Source organism: Pleurodeles waltl, chromosome 1_2 (genome assembly GCF_031143425.1).
Source record: "Pleurodeles waltl isolate 20211129_DDA chromosome 1_2, aPleWal1.hap1.20221129, whole genome shotgun sequence".
Lineage (NCBI taxonomy): Eukaryota > Metazoa > Chordata > Amphibia > Caudata > Salamandridae > Pleurodeles > Pleurodeles waltl.
In genome coordinates, this window is record NC_090437.1 from 888,561,680 (window position 1) to 888,582,562 (window position 20,883).

Genomic DNA, 20,883 nt, shown 5'->3' on the forward strand with positions numbered 1-20,883 from the left:
GGCGAATGTGGTTGTGAATCGCCCAATGCCATATTTTCTGTGTTAGGAGGCACAACTGTGTTGAGTGTGTCCCTCCTTGTTTGTTTAGATAATACATTGTTGTCATGTTGTCTGTTTTGACAAGAATGTATTTTGGGGTTATTATGGGTTGAAATGCTTTCAGCGCTAGAAATACTGCTAACATTTCCAAGTGATTTATGTGAAACTGTCTCTGATGTATGTCCCATTGTCCTTGGATGCTGTGTTGATTGAGGTGTGCTCCCCACCCTGTCATGGAAGCATCTGTTGTTATGACGTATTGTGGCACTGGGTCTTGGAAAGGCCGCCCTTGGTTTAAATTTGTACTGTTCCACCATAGAAGCGAGATGTATGTTTGGCGGTCTATCAACACCAGATCTAGAAGTTGACCCTGTGCTTGTGACCATTGTGATGCTAGGCACTGTTGTAAGGGTCGCATGTGCAATCTTGCGTTTGGGACAATGGCTATGCATGAAGACATCATGCCTAGTAGTTTCATTACCATTCTGACTTGTATCTTTTGTGTTGGATACATGGCCTGTATTACTTTGTGAAATGTTTGAACCCGTTGTGGACTTGGAGTGGCAATCCCTTTTGTTGTGTTGATTGTCGCTCCTAAGTATTGCTGCGTTTGACACGGCAAAAGGTGTGACTTCGCGTAGTTGATGGAGAAACCTAGCCTGTGAAGGGTTTGTATGACATATTTTGTGTGCTGTGAACACTGTTTTAGCGTGTTGGTTTTGATTAACCAGTCGTCTAAGTACGGGAACACATGTATTTGCTGCCTTCTGATATGTGCAGCTACTACTGCCAGGCATTTTGTTAAGACTCTTGGCGCAGTTGTTATCCCGAATGGCAACACTTTGAATTGGTAATGTATTCCCTGGAATACGAACCTTAGGTATTTCCTGTGTGAAGGATGTATTGGTATATGGAAATACGCATCTTTTAGATCTAATGTTGTCATGTAGTCTTGCTGTTTGAGCAGTGGGATTACGTCTTGTAATGTGACCATGTGAAAGTGGTCTGATTATATGTAGGTATTTAGTGTTCTGAGATCTAGTATTGGTCTCAGAGTTTTGTCTTTTTTGGGTATAACAAAGTACAGTGAGTAAACTCCTGTGTTTTTTTGTTGAATTGGTACTAATTCTATTGCGTCCTTCTGTAGCAATGCTTGAACTTCTAGTCCTAGAAGATCTATATGTTGTTTTGACATATTGTGTGTTTTCGGTGGGACGTTTGGAGGGAATTGGCGAAATTCTATGCAATAACCATGCTGGATAATTGCTAAGACCCAAGTGTCTGTTGTTATTTCCTCCCAAACTTTGTAAAATTGGCTCAGTCTTCCCCCCACAGGTGTTATGTGATGGGGTTGTGTGACTTGTGAGTCACTGCTTATTTTGAGGGGTTTTGGGGCCTTGGAATTTTCCTCTATTTTTGGGGAATTGGCCCCCTCTAAATTGCCCCCGAAAACCTCCCCTCTGATATTGACCCTGGTAGGTAGGCCTTGTTTGTGAGGTTGTGGTTTCTGTGGGTTGACCTCGAAACCCTCCCCTAAAAGGTGTTTTCCGAAATGTGCCTCTGCTTTGCGGGGAGTAGAGTGCGCCCATGGCTTTGGCTGTATCGGTGTCCTTTTTGAGTTTTTCGATGGCAGTGTCCACCTCCGGCCCAAACAATTGCTGTTCATTAAACGGCATATTGAGCACAGCCTGCTGGATCTCCGGTTTGAACCCAGAAGTGCGCAGCCATGCGTGCCTTCGTATTGTGACTGCAGTGTTTATTGTCCTTGCAGCTGTATCTGCTGCATCCATGGAAGACCGTATCTGATTATTTGAGATACTTTGTCCCTCTTCCACCACCTGTTGCGCTCTTTTTTGGAACTCCTTGGGTAAGTGTTCGATGAAATGTTGCATTTCATCCCAATGAGCCCTGTCGTATCTTGCCAAAAGTGCTTGTGAATTGGCAATACGCCACTGATTTGCTGCTTGTGCTGCAACCCTTTTTCCCGCAGCATCAAATTTGCGGCTCTCCTTGTCTGGAGGTGGTGCGTCGCCTGAGGTATGAGAGTTGGCTCTCTTACGAGCTGCCCCCACAACTACTGAGTCTGGTGTTAGTTGTGTTGTAATATATATTCGATCTGTGGGCGGTGGCTTATATTTTTTCTCCACCCTTGGAGTTATGGCTCTGCCTTTAACTGGATCCTGAAATTTTTTTTGGAATGTCTTAGCATTCCTGGGAGCATGGGAAGGCATTGATACTGGCTATGGGTGGAGGATAGGGTGTTAAAGAGAAAGTCATCCTCAATTGGTTCCGAATGTAAGGAGACATTGTGAAACTCGGCTGCCCTTGCGACCACCTGTGTATAGGATGTACTGTCCTCAGGTGGTGACGGTTTTGTAGGATAAGAGTCTGGGCTATTGTCAGACACTGGAGCATCGTATAGGTCCCATACATCGGGATCATCCTGACTCATTGTGGTATGAGCTGGTGAGTGCATCAATGGTGGAGTTGTTGCTGGTGATGCATGTATTGATGGTGGTGGAGACGGTGGTGGGGTTGTTGTCCTTGCCACCTTTGCCTGTGGTTGCTTGTCCTTTTGTTGAAAGGCAAGTTTCCTTTTTATTTTGATTGGGGGAAGAGTGGTTATCTTCCCTGTGTCCTCATGAATATGAAGCCTTCTTTGTGTGTAGTCAGGCTCTACAGCTTGAAGCTCCTCTCCAAATCTATGTAATTGGGAGGTTAATCCTTGTTCCTCTGTATAGGAACTAGTTTTCGGCTCCGAGGCTGGCTGTTTCGGACCCGAAACCTTTTCGGAAGTCTTTTTAGGCTCCGAAGAAACCACCTTTGTTTTCGGCGTGGTGTCTCGGTGCCGAAATTCTTCGGTGCCGCTGTCTCTGTGCCGAAGTTTCTCGGAGCCACTGTCTCAGCTCCGAGGTTGCTGTGTGGCGGTATCTCGACAGGAGTCGGATGACTTCGACACCAGCATGCCCTTTTTCGGTGCCTTGGATGGGTCACCTATTTTTCGGGTTAAGCCATGGCCTGTTGGCGGTGGCGTCCCCTGGGCTTTTGTCGACTTCTCGTGAGTCTTGATTTTCGACGTCTTACTCACGGTTTTGGTTGTTTCTTCGACGTCGAGTTCTTCCGAATCCGACTCTCGGACGGAGAAAGCTTCTTCTTCCTCCTCGAAACGATCTTGACCTGTCGGCGTGGACGCCATTTGTAGTCTCCTGGCTCTTCGGTCTCTCAGCGTCTTCCTCGACTGAAACGCTCGACAGGCTTCACAAGTATCCTCCTTGTGCTCGGGGGACAAGCACAAGTTACAGACCAGATGGTGATCCGTATACGGATACTTGTGATGGCATTTTGGGCAGAAGCGGAATGGGGTCCGTTCCATGAGCCTTGAAGTCGCACGTGGCCGGGCCGACCAGGCCCCGACGGGGGATCGAAAGAACCCCGAAGGGCCACCGGAGCTTTTCAAAATTCTGTGTCGATTTGTTCTAACTAACCCGATACCGAACGCAAACAATACCGAAGTTTTTTTCCGAGATTCTAACTAACTTTCCGACCCGAAACACGGAGCGAAAAGGAATACGTCCGAACACGATGGCAGAAAAAAAACAATCTAAGATGGAGTCGACGCCCATGCGCAATGGAATCGAAGTGGGTGGAGTCCCTCGGTCTCGTGACTCCAAAAGACTTCTTCGAAGAAAAACAACTTGTAACACTCCGAGCCCAACACCAGACGGCGGACTGTGCACAGCATGTGTATCTGCAGCTACACATGCCATCGAACATATAAATATATATATATAACTTATAAATAGTGTTTTAAAACATCAGTATCACCCCATGGATAGTCAGGGATATCAGTTTCAACTAATCAAAAGAAGAGGATTTAAAACTCATCCTTCCACCTACACCTTACAGACGCTGACAATAACTTGGTAGTGTGTTGCAAAAAAGCATAAAATATATTCCTCAGATTACCTTTCTGACGAAAAAACAAAAATTAGCACCTGTTGTATATGTTCTGCAGGCATGATAAGTAGTGTTTCCTAGTGGCTGCTGGTAATTTGCTGAAGTGGGCTGGGCACAAATGCACACTCATTTCCACCCATCTTCATGCACACACAACCATCCTATCACAAGCACACATGGCCAGACATACTCGCACCCAACCATTAACACACACATGTTCACTCATCCATTCACAAGCACATTCATGCACGTACTCATACTCACCGATCCCAAGCGCACGCGCACACACACACACATGTGCAAATACAGATACATTCATACATACACACTCAAACATTCAATAAGCACTCTTGATGGCTGGACCAACAGGTGAAAGGAGGGAAAAGAAATCAAAAAAGATTACACACGGTTCCACCTAGTGTCGTGGGTTTCTTTCGAGGAAAAAATTCAACAAATCATTGAAAAGCGAACTTAATCGAAGCAAGAGCCCTCACTCACCATCCGGTGACATGCTTCATCATAGGGCCAGCTCCTCGTCAGGCCGGCACTGCAATGCCTGACGGGCCCCGCCAGGGGGCTCTTTGCCGGAGATCTTTTAAGAATCGGTTGTGGCCAGTTGAAAAAGAAATGAAGTGAAGGATTGGTAAATAAGAAAAGGTTAAAAAATGTCTAGAGGTAAAAATTAATAAATTTTAATACTCATGACTCTACCTCTGACAAGATTAAAATCGAGTAAAGTTGGGAATTGGTAGGATAATGTCCGTAATTCCCATGAAAGCTAGGAAGGTATAAACGTCAAAGGACGGAGCACACAGGGTCCCCTGTGTCATTCTATATAATTGGTCAACATGTTTCTCGCTTGTCACCAAGGAATTACCTTATGCGATTCGTCAGGACCTAGTAACATACCTAATCCTTTAAATTGTGAAGTTATCACATATAACAGTTAAAAAAAACCTCCAAAAATTTGTGGTAGGGTCACATCGGGGGAGGCCAGGCTAAAAAAATCAATCAATTCTGATTTTTAGAAGTCTATGGACACTGCCGATAAACCTACGCCAAGTTCTTCACCACTCAAACATTCAATAAGCACTCTTGATGGCTGGACCAACAGGTGAAAGGAGGGAAAAGCCTGACAAGCATGACATCTCAGGAAGGAATGAAGGATTTGATAGGGAGGCTACAAATGGAAACTCCTTCTGTCATTGGCTAAATCTTCAGTGGTTAACCAATGAGCAGAGGACCTTCCCTAACTCATCACAGAGTGGGAAGGTGTCAGTGAGACTTGCTTATTCTACCCCACTCTATGATGAGTTAAGGAAGGGTGATGTGAGGCATCACCAATAATCAGTACTAGTCACTTCAGGGCTACAACCTGAAGTGCCTGTGAGTGACTCTGAGTAATGCCCTTCCCCTTGTCATGAGTGGGAGGATCCTCAAGGGGCTTTGATTGGCTGATGATGTCACTGCTTTCAGGGCTGTGACATCTTCAGCTCAGCAAACCCTGGCTCAGGCTGTGAAGCATCTGGCTGCCTGACTCTGAAATAATGAGTGCCTGTCAGGCTGACCTTTAATTAACTTGACAGGAACTTATGCTTTGTTAAGGGGGACAGGGTTGGAGACGCACATGATGATGGGCCACCACTGGTGCTTCCACTGTGTTTATCAGGGGGTTGGGTCCATGCATAATTTTCTTTTTTTACCATTTTCTTTGCTATCAAGAACTGTAAAATTAAAAAAATGCTGTATTGGTCCACAAGAACCTGCTCTGTACTACAAGAGTTTTTAAACACTGCACTCGCTGCGCTCTGAGAACATCGGAAACAGAGGCAGATAAGCATTAGAAAAGTCAACAAGTCTGTTTGTGGTAGACTTTGACTCACCAGCTTGACTACTTTTCAGGTATATGTGCATAAGAAAAATGCTGTTATGCCCAATTAAGAGAGCCAGTGGATGAAGTGGGACTGGCTCATTATACTATGCTGTGGTGGGAGGAAGCAAAATATGAATGACTGTTGAACAGACCAGTGGATGAAGATGGCTAAGTGAAAGCCCCTATATTTATATATCTATTATATGAAATTGGGTTAATAGTTGAGAGGGCTCAGAGTCCCAATCAAATAATCTTTTTCAGGGTGAACCACCAAAATTCCTAAATCTATGCTTAACAACTCTGGTAGATTAGCACAAAGGCGCGTTAGGCTTAATTTAGAGGCAATGTATAAAGTATTTATGCAGTACTCAAACCATAATAAAGTTAAAACACAGCAGAAGAAATATTGCACGCCAACTTAGTAAAATATGTGATATTTATTAAACAAAATGACAAAAATCCAATCAGGAGAACCAGAATTTTAAATTTAAAGGTGAAAAGCGCACCAAAAAGCACAAAATGCCACTCGCTGGTATCTGGTCTTGTTGGTCCGTGTAAAGTCACATGTTCAGGCCTACCTCAATGGAGTTCTGATCAGATACAGGGACCAGGTTCATCACAGTGAAGAGTTTACCTTCTGTGAGTCTGTGTCCACACGGGCAACCTGAGGTGGAGCTTTGTGTTGACAAGGTCTGTGAGGAGTTTGTTGTCAGCCCAATAAACAGTAGTCGCTGAAACTTTGTGTTGGCAGGAGATGCAGGCACTTGGAACTTTGCGTTGGCAGAAGACGCATTGACCGTTGCTTACGCAAGAAGCCCACTAGTGATCAAGAAGAGTCCCAAAATGTCCACATTTCCACCTGGAACGCACATTTTGTAGGAAGGAATAAGGAGGAGTACACTCTAATGCAAGCCAAGGGTCCAGGACAAGGGGGGGTTCCTCTGGGGGATCAGCACTCCAGCAGAGGGCAGCAGCATGGGCCAGGCAGGTCCAGGTGGTGCTGATCAGCTAGGCAGTTGCAGAAGGCCTCTCAAAGTGTGTTGTGTCCCAGTTGCTCAAACAAGAGGTCATCCAGTTGACCCATAGAGCTACTTCCAGGGATCCTGGGTTCACCATAAGCAGGTTCAGTCTTCCTTCTTCAGACTGCAGGGCGGTCCTTCTTATTAATCTTCTACAGGCCCAGGAGTGTTCTAAGGCAAGATTCTGAAGGTGCCATGTTTATACCAAGTGTCAGCCTTTGTGCAGGAACAGACACTGGCCTTCTCCCAAACTGGTTCTGGTCAGTTCTTTCCTCTTCACTGGGTTTTGCTACAGATAGTTTAGGGGAACAAAGACAAAGGCAGGCCTGGTGTCAGGTTCCTTTGTGTGTGCTGCAGACAGGGTCCTTTGAAGTGTAATCAGGGCAGGGGATAACTCCTCCCCAGTCATCCTGTCAGGAAGACCCAAAGACCCACACCTTCTACATCCAGGCCCCTTTTGCCCCAATGTCTGGAAGGAATACACAACACACCACGCCACAGGAGGGCAATTCACAGTCATGTGATCTTGGACACTGGCAGAAAGGCAAATTTGGTTTAGGCAGAAAATGACACCTTCCTAAAAGTGGCATTTTCAGAATAGTAACTTAAAATCTGACTTTACCATTAAACCTTATTTTAACATACAATTCATATGAGTGGAAAAAGCATTTATTTGTCTGTTATCAGACTGACTTTATCACATATTAAGTGTAAGAATGTAACCCAGCGTTGGGGTATGGGAGAGATAGCCTAGCTGTACTAAAAAATGCCTTTAGATAGGCTTGCTACACCAAAAAATGACTGTATGAGTTTGCCAGTATCAGGACATGTAAATCTTAAACACCCATGTCCTATCTTTTATAAACCATGCACCCTGCACCAGGAGACTGGAGGGCCTACCCTAGGGGTTCCTTATATGTATTAAAAAGGAAGGTTTAGGCCTGGCAAAAGGTTTGCTTTGCTAGGTTGAAATGGCAGTTTAAAACTGCACTACAGGCTGCAGTGTGACAGGCGTGAAATGCTTTACAGTGATGCTTGGGTGGCACAATGAGTGCTGCAGCCCACTAGTAGCATATCATTTTCTGGCCCTATGTACAAGAATAAATGAGGGGATTTTGTACACTGTACAGCTACTCCAAGGATTGTCCCAGTGCTAGGAACTGCAGGGAGGACAAACAAAAATAACAACAGATTTGCAAGGAGAGAACAACCAAGTTTTAAGTTGCCTACAGATTTAGAGCGCTAAGCCTGGCATTCTAGGGGAAGCTGGTTCCAAGCCTTAGAGCTCAAATGGAGAAGGAGTGATCCTGCTCCCTCGTATACCTTAACCGAAGCACTACCACCAAAGACCACCTCCTCAGGTTTATTATTCTCTATCAGAAAATTAGAGAAAATAAAGTCAATGGTTTATCCTTCTTGGTGAATGGGACAGGTCACAGCTGGGCACACATTGATAGAGGCCAGATTATCTATCATGGCAGCAGCTAATTTATCATTTGGACTATCTGTTGGTTGAAATCTCATAAAAGAGTAAGATTAGTTTACTGTAAAGTAAAGTGAGCCAGCACGGTGCCAAGAGGGTTAAACTCACTAGCATAGTCCGTTTGATAGAATCAGAGCCCTAGGCTCTGCTCCTAGTAACTTAGGTAGATGAAAGGCAAAGCAGTGCAGCATCTGCTTATAAGCAATCACTACACCCCCCCCTTAAGCCCCATCCAAGTGCACCCCGAAATACCCTTCAGGAAAAGCCATTGCGATATCAGGAGAAGTTAAATCGTTAAGCCAGGTTTTGGACATGAAAAGAACACCTAGACCAGAATTACTCAGTAGATCAAAGATGTCAAGCGCATGCCTACATAAAGACCTGAAGTAAATTAACATAGTGAAGATCTCTGAGGCTCAAAGCTGTGAGTTAGAGTGTGCCGCCCCAATGCCCATCCCCTGCACCGAACAGTTCTCAGGAGGGAACACCACTAGACAGTATAGACAGGGAGCCTCTCCAAAACATTTGTCCACCTCCAACTTACCAAGGCACAGTGGTAAAGGCTTGGGGACAACAGTTCTTGCATTGTATACACAAGCCGATGCGGCCTGGCTGTGCTCACATGGGCAGCATGGCTGGCGCTGGCCATGGATGGGCTCAGACGGGCTTGCCTTTGGAGTCCCTTTGGTACGCCTACTGCACACATCTGCACTGCAGTCCTCCTTAAATAAGGAGAGCTGAAGGGGCATTGCCAAGATGGCAGCCACATCGGATGCTTCGTAACGAGCTCTGCCATTATTCTTTGTCCAAAGACTAATCGTTGTGATCTGCGGAAGAAACAGAATAGCGTCTGCAGGTTGCGACTCCGGGCTGGCGGAGACCGCCTGCTTGCCACTAAGATAGGCTCCTCACAGGCTACCTTGACCTACCAGTTTGCCAGCACTGCAGACCCCTCTGCTCCCAGCCACAATGGTGAAGCCCAAGTTCACAAAGCTCCTACTCCAGGACTTGACAGCATGAGTGTCATCCTCTGACTCCTCCGTGCCTGTGGATCGCACAACAGAGGCTACACACTACTTGGAGTACACCCTTCACACACTCCACCCAGTTCGAGAAAGTTCTACAAGCCATACTGGCACCAAGACTTCTTTAAAAAACAGAATTGACACTATCTCTCTGGGTGTTAATTTATTCCACACTGACCATCGCAAATTGGTGAACCAGGTCGATGACACAGAATCTGCATTAATCACCCTCCGTCCCACAGTGCAGGAACTGCAAACATACATGAAGCTACTGAGCACTGAGGTTGCCTTGCTACATCGCAGGGCGGACAACTCCGAGGGAAGATCTAGGTGAAACAACATCCACCTATTGGTTTTCCCCAAGCGAGCGGAAGGCCCCAGTTCGGAACTATTTGTGGAAGCATGTCAGATAGACACGTTGGCTGGGAAGGCCCCCAAGTTCTTCTTGGTAGCAGGCAACCTATCCCCGGCACCTCTTGATGTCCCATCATCACCTGGCCCCTCAACTTTCATGACTACGACCTAATGCTCCAACAATTTTGTGCTAAAGGTCCTTTTGAAGGATGAAGGTGTCTCAATTACTGCATATCCTGACTTCCCAGTGGAAGTACAGTGGCTCTGCGGCTCCTACATCAAAGTGAAGCAACAACTGTGGAAAATGAACTATAAATACGCTAGTTTGTTTCCAGCGAAACTATGAACGGTGGATGGCAAGAAAGCCAGTGTTCTTTCCACTCCAGAAGATGACAGGACTTGGCTCCACACCGAAGGACTGCCACTTCCCTCTACCAGGGAGTCCAGTGACGGCAAATGGCTGATACCCTGCTCCTGCCGTAACAGGCGCAAGACCACCAGAACCCGACCTTCACAAGACAGGTGGCGGATGAACAGGCCAAGGTGGTGTTGGAGGCCTTGCTGCTTAGCACAAACTCCTTTGCCCCCTTTCAAGAGGATCGAGCCTTGGACTCCAGCTCGGACATGGGTGGCTCTGGGTCCTTGACGGGCTGCATCCTACCAGGGCCCCTCGATCACTCTCCACTCTGCAGACAACTTGTAACACTGGCAAGCCTGAACTGTATGGCCGTGCATGGGCAGCCTAAAAATTTGGTCTGCAGCTGCATGCTGCTAAGGTAAGCTCCTGCATCTTGTGATGGCTGGATGGAGCTGCTCCTTGTATCACTTCCATGGCATGGACTTCCTAGATCAACACCTTCCATGCTCTGCAGAGACTCCAAAGTTAACTTGTTTTGTCTACTGAATTGAGTTATTAGTTTTTATTACTTGTGTTGTTTTGTATATGAAGTTAGGATACCTCTGCATACAGCTGTACATTTCTGGGACATTTCCACACGGGGAGACACAATATGGCATGCTGCAGTGGATTTCAATATCCAACTACCACCAGCCATAACTAGACACTGGATTGCGACCTGTGCTAATTTACGCCAACACAAGACATGGCCACCCTAGTAGATAGCTGATCACCGATGTACAACGTAATTAAGTGGAATGTGCGCAGTATGCTCACTTCCACTAAAAGGTATCACATATATGCATACCTTAAACATCAACACACATACATCACCCTATTGCAGGAAACACATCTTACTGCTGCAGAACTCAAAGTGCATACAAAATGGCGGGGTCAGGTATATGGCACTACTTCCTCAGCTTACGGCTGTGGGGTACTTATATGGATTGCACTTGAAGTCCCATATGTGGTGGATAGCAAATCGCTGATGCTGGGGGCAGATATGTGATCTCAGAGGGGCACCTAGATGGAACTCCAATATCGATAGTAGGACTGTATGCTCCTAACTAAAATTAAACCGAATTCTTTGACATCCTCACTCCAGCACACTTCAAGGACTCTCACACACCTATATTGTGGGGTAGGGACTTCAGTTGTGTGCTCAGATAGACTAGGGCCGTTCCTCGCTGCCACTATGAAATGCAGCTTGCCTTAGGACTACGCAGCACTTCAGGGCCTGGCTAACGCACAGATGACTACATGATGTATGACGCTTGGGCCATCCGACTGATCGGGAATACTTGTTCTGCTCTCCAGTCCATGACATTGACACGATTAGACTTAATCCTAAACTCTGAGCAACTAGGGGCTCAAGTTGTTAGATCAAAATACCAGTCCCACACACTGTAAGACCACTATCCACTCCAGGTGGTGCTCCAATGGGGTTGACCATGCCCTTTCATACCCACCTGGCATCTACAGTCTGAAGCCTTACTTGACACCCCATTCAGGGAAGACCTTTCGACATGTATCACACAATATTTTGAACATAATAAAGGCTCCACCCCTTCTCAGGCATTAGAGTGGGACACCCACAAGGTGGTCATGCGGGGCCACTGTCTGGCAGCCACATTGGGTGTCTGCCACATACTTCACAGAGAAATGATGGCCTTAGAACAGGACTTGTGTCCATTGGAGAGGGAGGTGGCCACTATTGCAGAAGGGATGGAGCAACTCAGGGAAATGTGCAAGCATTACAAGGAGGCGAAATTAAACTATGCAAACAAGACTATAAATGCTGACTTAACTGCATTACACGCAGAGGGCGACAGCTCAGGCAGATTGCTCACTTGGTTAGTTATAGAGGACCAGCAACACACCCCTATAGGAGACATCAGTGGCAATAATGGCCTCATGGTTAATACACTGGCTGGCATTAATGAGGAATTTTGAGAATACTACAGTGTGCTGTATGTGACCGATGCCTATCCTGCGCCTGGCTGTATACCTGAGTTCCTACGGGAACTACTACTGATCCGGTTATGCCCCCTCCAAAGGGCCAAACTTGACGGCCCGATTCAGTTGGAAGAGATTAAATTGGCTGTGACACAAATTGCTAGGAATAACACTCTGGGCACAGACGCATTGCCCGTTCAGTATTACGCTACTTACTCAGCTCTGATCTCCCAGCGTTTGCTGGAAATATTTGCTGAGGCCCACTCGTCCGGCCAACTGCTGGTATCAATGTGTAAGGCACTGATTGTGGTCCTCCCTAAGCCTGGGCAAGGCCCATTAGATGTGCGTTCCTATCAACCCACATCCCTCCTTAACCTCGATTGTAAAGTCCTCGCTAATAGTCTTCTCCCTTTGGTTAGCACTTTAATACACCCTGAACAATCTGGTTTCATACCAGGGCGTAGCACTTTTCTCAACATTCTGCACTTGCTACAGTTGACCCAGGATACGCCACAGAAAGCACATGGTGGGGTGGCAGTGTCCCTGGACTTAGTTTGGCACCCCAAGTTGGAACTTTTTGCTAGCCACTCTAGATCACTTGGGCTTTAGACCAGGGTTCCTAGGTTGAGTATGTATGTTGTACTCTAAACCGACCACAATGGTCAAAACAGGACAGCTGACATCCGAGAGCTTCCCCATTCAGCGGGATCCTCGCCAGGGATGCCCTCTCTCACCCCTACTTTTCGCTGTAGCTATGGAGCCCCTGGCCTGCCACCTTCGCCTACATGTGCCGGGAGTGGTGGTTTGCTGAAATAGATGTTTCCTACATTGTGTTGTTGTATGCCAGTGATGCCATGGCCTACCTACGTGAGGTTGGAGGATCACTCCCAGCATTGATGTGACTACTGGACGATGTAGGCTCAATTTCTGGGCTCTGGGTCAATTGGCTCAAGTCCTGTCTGTTTCAACTCACCCCAGTGTCTGAATTCCACAGAGCTACAGCGTCTCCAGTGGTGCCACAACACCTTTAAATACCTAGGCATCAAAATATACTACTCTGACGGGGTTTTTGGGGAGGGTAACATAAGAAGAGCTTTGCACTCAATCTGGGGATCCCTGCCATTTTGGTGCTTCTTGACATTCTACCCTTTAGGACAAGTGGCGATTGCTAAAATGTTAATCTTGCCTAGATTTCTCTACTTCTATGCTGCACTCCCACTGGTACTCCCCGGGTCCTTCTTTCAAAAATTGAATGGTCTCCTACTAGAGTTAATATGGGGGTTACTATGCCTTGCAATCTGCCAACATCCCACCAGTCTGACCCTCAGTGTCCCAAGGTCGTCCTGCCCCTCTGCCACCATCCCAGCGTTTTACAGCACTTGAATGTACCTAGTGACTCTCACCCTCAACCATCTATATCTCTTTGCCCCGCACCACAGCGCTAACATCTCCATGCCAAGATCCCGTCCACTCAGGGATATAGATTCAGGGGGGTGTTTGGGGAGTGACACCCCACAAATAAATGCATTTTTGGCCTGGTAGTTGGGTCTGAAGGCCCTGACTTGGGTCTGCTGTGTCTGTGAGGTTTTCCTTGTGAACTAAAAATAAAAGGTACAACAGTGACCTATGATGTAAAACAGGAAAGAGAGCGAAAGCGACTAATATATCTACATGATGGCTGAATTTCAAAATGTGTAACTAGGTATCTTAGAATCAATACCAGATTTCCTGCTTATTCAAATTGTGTGATCCTAGGCAAACATTTTATCTCACAGAGCCTCCTTTTATTTTATGATAACATCTGAAAGCACCTTTAAATGCTTGAGTTCAGAATGCACGCTGTACAAGCATGTTATGTTTTATTTATTAGACTGTTTATAGTGTTGTCCCATCTATAATAAAAATCTAGGCCACATTTAGGGTTTACATGACTACGACTTTCCTCTTAGTTCACTAATGATGTCTTCATTTGAGGACAAGCCATTAACCTATCTAAGTTCATGTTTAAAAACCTATCAATTTAAATAAATGTCTGTATATGCAGTGACATAATATGCTGTACTAAGGTGAAACACGTATGATAAAGAAAATATGCTTTTTATTTTTCAGACTGTATCATATTTGTACATTATATTGGTTGGATGATATACATGCCTAGCATCTTCATGGCTTGGCTCGTGCACAGACCCTTGGCTCAGCTCTGGCTCAGTTTGCCCTAATAATTTTCTGGCATGCCCACCTCTGTTTGCAACTTGGGTTTAGTACATGGGGCCGCCAGTCACTGGATAACACGATTTGCAAAAGGTGTAGACTGAAAATATGTAGTTCTGCCCATGTGCATCGATTTGACAATTCTACCATCAAGGCTTCTCAAAGAAAAGTGCGTGCAGTGAAAATGCATGTCAATTATGTGATCCCAGGGCCATTTATTTTTGCATGTGACCATAGTCATGAGTTCCTGAAGAGAACTACCATGGCCCTTGGGATGGGCAGGGTTGTAGCTTCGGGGAGGGGGTGTTTGGGGTGTGACACCCTTAAATGCATTCCTGGCTTGGTAGTTAGGTATGAAAGCCCTTAGTCGAATCTGCTATGCCTGTTTCAGTTTTTCTAATTTTGATTTCACTAAGAGCTTTTATCTTGTTTATTGTTTGGAGCACACCCTTAAATATATAAAGTTAATGGTTTACCAAAAAGTAGTAAATCTGCACCCATAGAAATATTAAATATTCCTTGAATGAGTGCAAATGTACTACATTTAAGAATTCACAAGCATTCACAGTAGTAGGCTTGAAAATCTGTGCAAGTCTCAGGTTTCCAGGCATTACTACTGGCATTCAAATACCCAAAAGGCAAAGGGATGATTGCTTGCAAATAGTCTAACAAGTGGCAATCGTTTAGGGTAACATTCCAACCTATTGTTTTTTGCCCACAGTGCCACTTTAGACAGAGGCCAACCTAATGCAAATCAGTAATGAACCTGTCCTCATGAAAACCTTGGTCATCTCACCTCTCCACCCTGCAGCCCTCTGCTTTTTTAGTTGGGAAATTTGAGATTCACACCTGCCGAATCTCACTGATTACGCACCTGCGTCCCGTGCCACACATACTCACCGACACCGAGGTTGTAACAAAGTCCTCTCCGAACTTCAGAAATCCTTCTCAGGCCTTGCCTCACCGACCTCGTATCTCACCTGTCACACTTATGCCAGAACACAGCACAGCCAGCTTGGACTAGTCCCGCTCATTTTCTTTCTCACTTCTCACTTCATATTATGAATATCTTCAGAACCTACATGTAGGCATGGGAAGGATCCATGCACTTGTTTTGCCAAAATTGCTCGCCTAAGCCTTGTTGCATTTTTTCTGAATTAACCTAGAAGTCACGCACAGCTCAAACAGCAGTGGTTGCCTCCCATGTTTCTGAGCTGTGTTGTCTGGAGTTTATGCAGTTACTCATAGATTCTCACAGTTAATTCATGAGCTTGAAACAGCACAACCATGGCAATGACAGGCACATGACCCTTTCTGCTTCTGTGCATGGGCGCTGGTGGCCCCGAAACTGCTATTAAGGCCTGCTTTGTCAACTGCTGCTTTCTCCATACAAATTGTATTTCCTGTTCCAGTTTTATTTTGCTTTACTTAGTCGTTTTACACGATAAGAGGTGGTACTCCGATCTTACATGTGTTCATTTTCCTGCAGTTATGTTTTTTTTTTTTTTTTTTTTTTTTTTTTTATACACCTGTTCGGTGGGTCAGGGATTTTACCATTCTACATCAAAGGGCCATTTAAAATTGACATGCTGCTATGCTCAGCAAAAATCAATCAATCAAATACATTTCTTAAGCGCACTGCTCACCCGGTAGGATCTCAAGGCGCTTGGGGAGGGGACTTAAATTAAGCCATGTTTTGAGGTGCTTTCTGAAGGTTAGGCGGTCCTGGGTCTTGCGTAGGTTGGTGGGGAGGGAGTTCCAGGTTTTGGCGGCGAGGTGGGAGAAGGATCTGCCGCCGGAGGTGGTGCGTTGGATGCAGGGGACTGTGGCGAGGTCGGCAGAGCGGAGCTGTCGAGTTGGTTTTTGGAAGTTGATTCGTTCGTTGAGGTAGGCCAGTCCAGTGTCGTGGAGGGCTTTGTGAGCGTGGACAAGGATTTTGAAAATGATCCTTTTGTTGATGGGCAGCCAGTGTAGGGATCTGAGGTGGGCGGAGATGTGTTCGTGGCGCGGGAGGTTGAGGATGAGACGTGCGGCTGGGTTCTGGATTTGCTGGAGTTTTCTGTGAAGCTTGGCTGTGGTCCCCTCGTAGAGGGCGTTGCTGTAGTCCAGTCTGCTGCTTATGAGGGCGTGGGTGACTGTTCTTCTTGTTTCTAAAAGAATCCATTTGAAATTCTTGTGTAGCATGCGAAGGGTGTTTATAGCAGGAGGATGATATGGCATTGATTTGCTGAGTCATGGAGAGAGATGAGTCCAGTATGATGCCAAGATTGCGTGCGTGGGTGGTGGGTGTTGGGGGTGGTCCAAGGGTGGTGGGCCACCATGAGTCGTTCCATGCTGTCTTGTTGGGACCGAAAATGATGATCTCTGTTTTTTCTGAGTTCAATTTGAGGAGGCTTGCTGTCATCCAATTGGCGATGGTGAGGAGTCTGGTGTGTAGGTTATTCTTGACAGTAGCTGGGTTCCTAGTGAGGGAGATGATGAGCTGGGTGTCGTCAACATAAGAAATGATGGTGAGGCCGTGGGGGGGCGGAGGATGTTGGCGAGAGGAGCCATGTAGATGTTGAAAAGGGTGGGGCTGAGGGAGGATCCTTGGGGGACCCCACAGATGGTCTTGGTGGCTGTAGACCGGAAAGGAGGGAGGCGAACTCTTTGGGTTCTTTCGGAGAGGAAGGAGGTGAGCCAGTCCAGGGCTTTGTGGTGAATTCCGGCGTTGAAAAGGCATGTGCGGAGGGTTTGGTGGCATACGGTGTCAAAAGCTGCAGAGAGGTCTAGGAGGACGAGGGCAACGGTTTTGCCCTTGTCCAATCTGGTCCTGATGTCATCTGTATAGGCGATGAGGGCGGTCTCAGTGCTGTGGTTTTTGCGGAATCCAGACTGGGAGACGTTGAGTGTGTTGTCTTTTAGGAAGCGAGACAGTTGTATGTTTACTATCTTCTCCATCCCCTTTGCAGGGAAGGGGAGAAGAGAGATGGGTCGGTAGTTTGTGAGGTCTTCAGCGTCTGCTTTGGGTTTTTTGAGAAGAGCGTTGACTTCGGCTTGTTTCCAAATGTCGGGGAAGGTTGCGGTCTCAAACGAACTGTTGATGACGGCCCGGAGCTGGGGAGCGATGATTTGGCTGGCGTTTTTGAAGATGTGGTGGGAGCAAGGGTCTGTTGGGGAGCCTGAGTGGATGGAGCTCATGGTTTTGCCGATTTCTTCGTCGTTGGTGGGGGTCCAGGTTTTCAGTAGGTTTGTGCGGCAGGGTGTTGTGGTGTTGGTTGTGTCGGTGGTGGTGATGGTGAGTGCTGACGATGTGAAGCTGTTGTGTATGTCTGCGATCTTGCGGTGGAAGTAGTTGGAGAGGGAGTTGCAGAGGTCTTGGGAAAGTGTGGAGTGTCAATGACCAGGATTTGGATTTGGTGAGTTCTTTGATGAAGGCAAAAAGTTCCACGCTGTTGTGTGTTGTTATCTATGCGTTCTTTGTAAAAGGACCGTTTGGTGGTCCGGATGAGTTGGTGGTGTTTGCGCATGGCTGATTTGAGGGCGGAGAAGTTGCTCATTGAGGGTTCTTGGCGCCAGGCTTTCTCAATTTTTCGGCATTCTCATTTGGAAGACTGAAGTTCTGTGGTGAACCAGGGGGCGGTCTTGATGGTGCGGGTGTTGTTTGTTTTGAAAGGGGCATGGGAGTCTGCGCAGGTTTCTAGCCATCGTGTGAGGTTGAGGGCTGCGGCGTTGGGGTCGTTGGTGCTGGGAGGTGGAGTTTGTGCGAAGTTGGAGATCAGGTGTTCTTTGGAGATCTTGTTCCACTTGCGGTAGGGGGTAGGATGTTGCTGGTGGGTTTCAGGAAGAAGTGGACGCAGTGGTGGTCAGTCCGATGGAGTTCGGTGGTGTGAGTACACAGTACATAAGGTAACTTTAGAAATAGGTTTGCCCCTACCCTGATGACTACCCCAGTTTGGTACTCGAACACCAGAGTAAGTTGTCATAGGTTTCCATAGAAAACCCAAGTGCAATAGCACCCATTTGTACAACCACATATACAAAATCTCCCATCACTGAACTTTCTTTTTAAAAACGCCAGACCTATTGACTTTGTCAGTGTCTGTTTTCTGGTTTGGATTTTGTTTTATTAAAGGTAGTGTAATACTTCAAAATTTAGGACCTGTTTTTCTGAAGAAAAAAAATATGTTTTGAACATGTAAATCTTGTATAGATGCTATTAAGATTCAGTTCTTCTGACATTATAGACTTGGGACAGGATTTACTAACATGTCATGCAGCACAGCAAAACATCCTGCACTGTTGTATTAAAGGGAGACATCAGAAATGTGTCATATTTACAAAGAAATGGCTAATTTCTGCTACCTTCTTGCGCAGACACATTGTGTGTTACCTATGCCAATGCAGGCACCCTTTCACCGCGGTCTGAGAGGCGTAGCATTTTGATGCATTCCCAGGTTTACAACTCTTTGTAAATCTGGGAATACGCTAAAAGCCATGGGTGGATGCGTGTGAACACCCATACTCCACCCATGAAATGCCTCCCTGCTTTAGGCAATATGCGCTGCCTTGCATTACTTTGGATTTAGTAAACCATAGTACCACGCAAGGTGGCTTAGTCCCTCTATGGGACTTGCATTGCTTTGCAACATCTTGCGTCACACAAGGGCAACACAAGCTTTTAGTAAATCTGGCCCTCAGTCTCAAGATTTTGTTTGAGCCATGTGTCCCAGAAGATCAGCTGCAGATTAATAAATAGGATGTTTTTAGTCCCGAAGCCCCCTGTTCCAGAGGCATGGGACATTAAACAGACCATGTGAAAACAATTTGGCTCACTGTTCTCTCCTGTTCACTCTTTTCTTTGTTCTTTTTGTACCATCCCTAGGTGCTGATGGAACTGCTGCTAATAGAACTGTGCCCGGAGCTGCGAGCTCATTTAGACCAGTTTAAGGCTGGTCAGGTTTTAGAACGCACAACATGACCCGCTCACTACCTTTATGTCTATGTGTACAACTAGACATGGAACCTTATTTCCTCTTTTCCAGAGGGCTGATTGAAGACTACTGATTTGTAATTTTTTGGTACATTTTCCTTCGTTTTATGTGGAGTATTCAAACTTGGAAAAGACTCGCCGTCGTATCTGCGTGTAGAGATGAAGAAACTATGCTGCATACATAGTAGTTTATTTTTAAATGTTATTTGAACACACTTTTTTGTTCATAACGTTGGTTGAAATTCAGATGTTACTATGAATTGTCAAGAGTGTAGAAAATATTTTAAACGTCTTTGAAATCCGAGGTTTTTGTTTTGACATTGATGAAACGTATGAATGTTGTACAGATATTTTCCTCACAGAGGACCCCAAACATTCCTTTATCCGTTTCTGTGTATTATTGAAGGACAATGTTGTGCAATACTTTCTGTAATTTTTTTGTGATAAATTTTACTGGTGATTGATTTTATTTTGACCAAAGATCTCCCCATAGTCTGAAGAGCATTTGTAAGCAATAAATAAACAAAAATGGATTGCATTACTTGATAATGAGGGTATATTTATAATCCGACTTGGTGCCTCTGTGGCACCTACATTATGGATACTTAATAAACTGATTTACTCTCTGTGCACGACAGAGTGTACGTAGTTCACACATATATGGGTTCATGCCCATTCAAGATAATCAGTGATTGTAAATAACCGCCCATGGATACATTTGAATTGCAGAGCTCTTAATTGCACTCCTCTCAGGGCATAGCACACCACTTTGTATAACAGCCTGTCTTGTGAATGACTCCTGCTCCACCCTGAATTTTATATTAAAGAGTCAAACAAGGACATCGTTTTGCTTCTTTATTTCTACAACGAAATGCAGCTAGCTAAGATTGCATCGTTGACTATTAGACGATTTAAAAGGCTGGATTCAACTTTTGTTTGCTCAGTCTCTATGAATTGTGTGCATTTCAGAAGTGATACTCGTGACTGGTGTTGAAGTTTAATAAAAGTTAGAAACCTGTTTGTACGAGGTTCTACAGAGGGTAAGAATTGGGCAAGTTCTATGTCATGTAATGCAAGTCTGAAACTATTATTTGACGGTATTGCAGCTCAACAATTTTCGTCATTGAAAGTCAACAGTCCTTTTAAAGTTTCACAGTTTTATGTGGTTTTGTACAGTAACATTGGCTGAGCTCCCAGTGTCTAGCCCTCTCAACGCCATCACATTGCCCATGGAAGTTTGGGTCACGTGCACCAGCTGCACCCATTCTGTTGCTCTCACCGCCTGTGCAGTTACACACATCTCTTGTTCCTTTCACTAATACACCGTGACTGTTAAGTCTTTGTTACTTCTAACAAACGCATTTTATGAACTGCTTTAAGACATCAATTGTTCAGTGATTTTATTCACTGCCTCAAGTTTGAACGTTAAGTTTACTGAACCACCCGGGGCAGAAGGGTTTCCGCAGCCATCTCAACGGCTTCTGGGCGATTCGAAAGATCCTGCCAAGAAGGCAAAATGATCCCCTCAAAATAAACTTGTTTAAGTTCTCTCTCTCCCAGTGGTTACAAAGGCACACAAAACCAGTTAGTGGCCGAA

General features: G+C 45.7%; 1 protein-coding gene across 1 annotated transcript in view; it reads left to right on the forward strand.

Annotated features, from left to right (window-relative positions):
* Positions 1-20,126, forward strand: part of SNX25 (sorting nexin 25) — an 830,371-nt gene extending 810,245 nt beyond the window's left edge. The window contains exon 19 of the mRNA XM_069199645.1: positions 19,179-20,126. Within this exon, the coding sequence (XP_069055746.1) occupies positions 19,179-19,274 (96 nt within the window). The 3' untranslated portion in view covers positions 19,275-20,126. The remainder of the gene's footprint in view (positions 1-19,178) is intronic.
* The last annotated feature ends 757 nt before the right edge of the window (positions 20,127-20,883 follow it).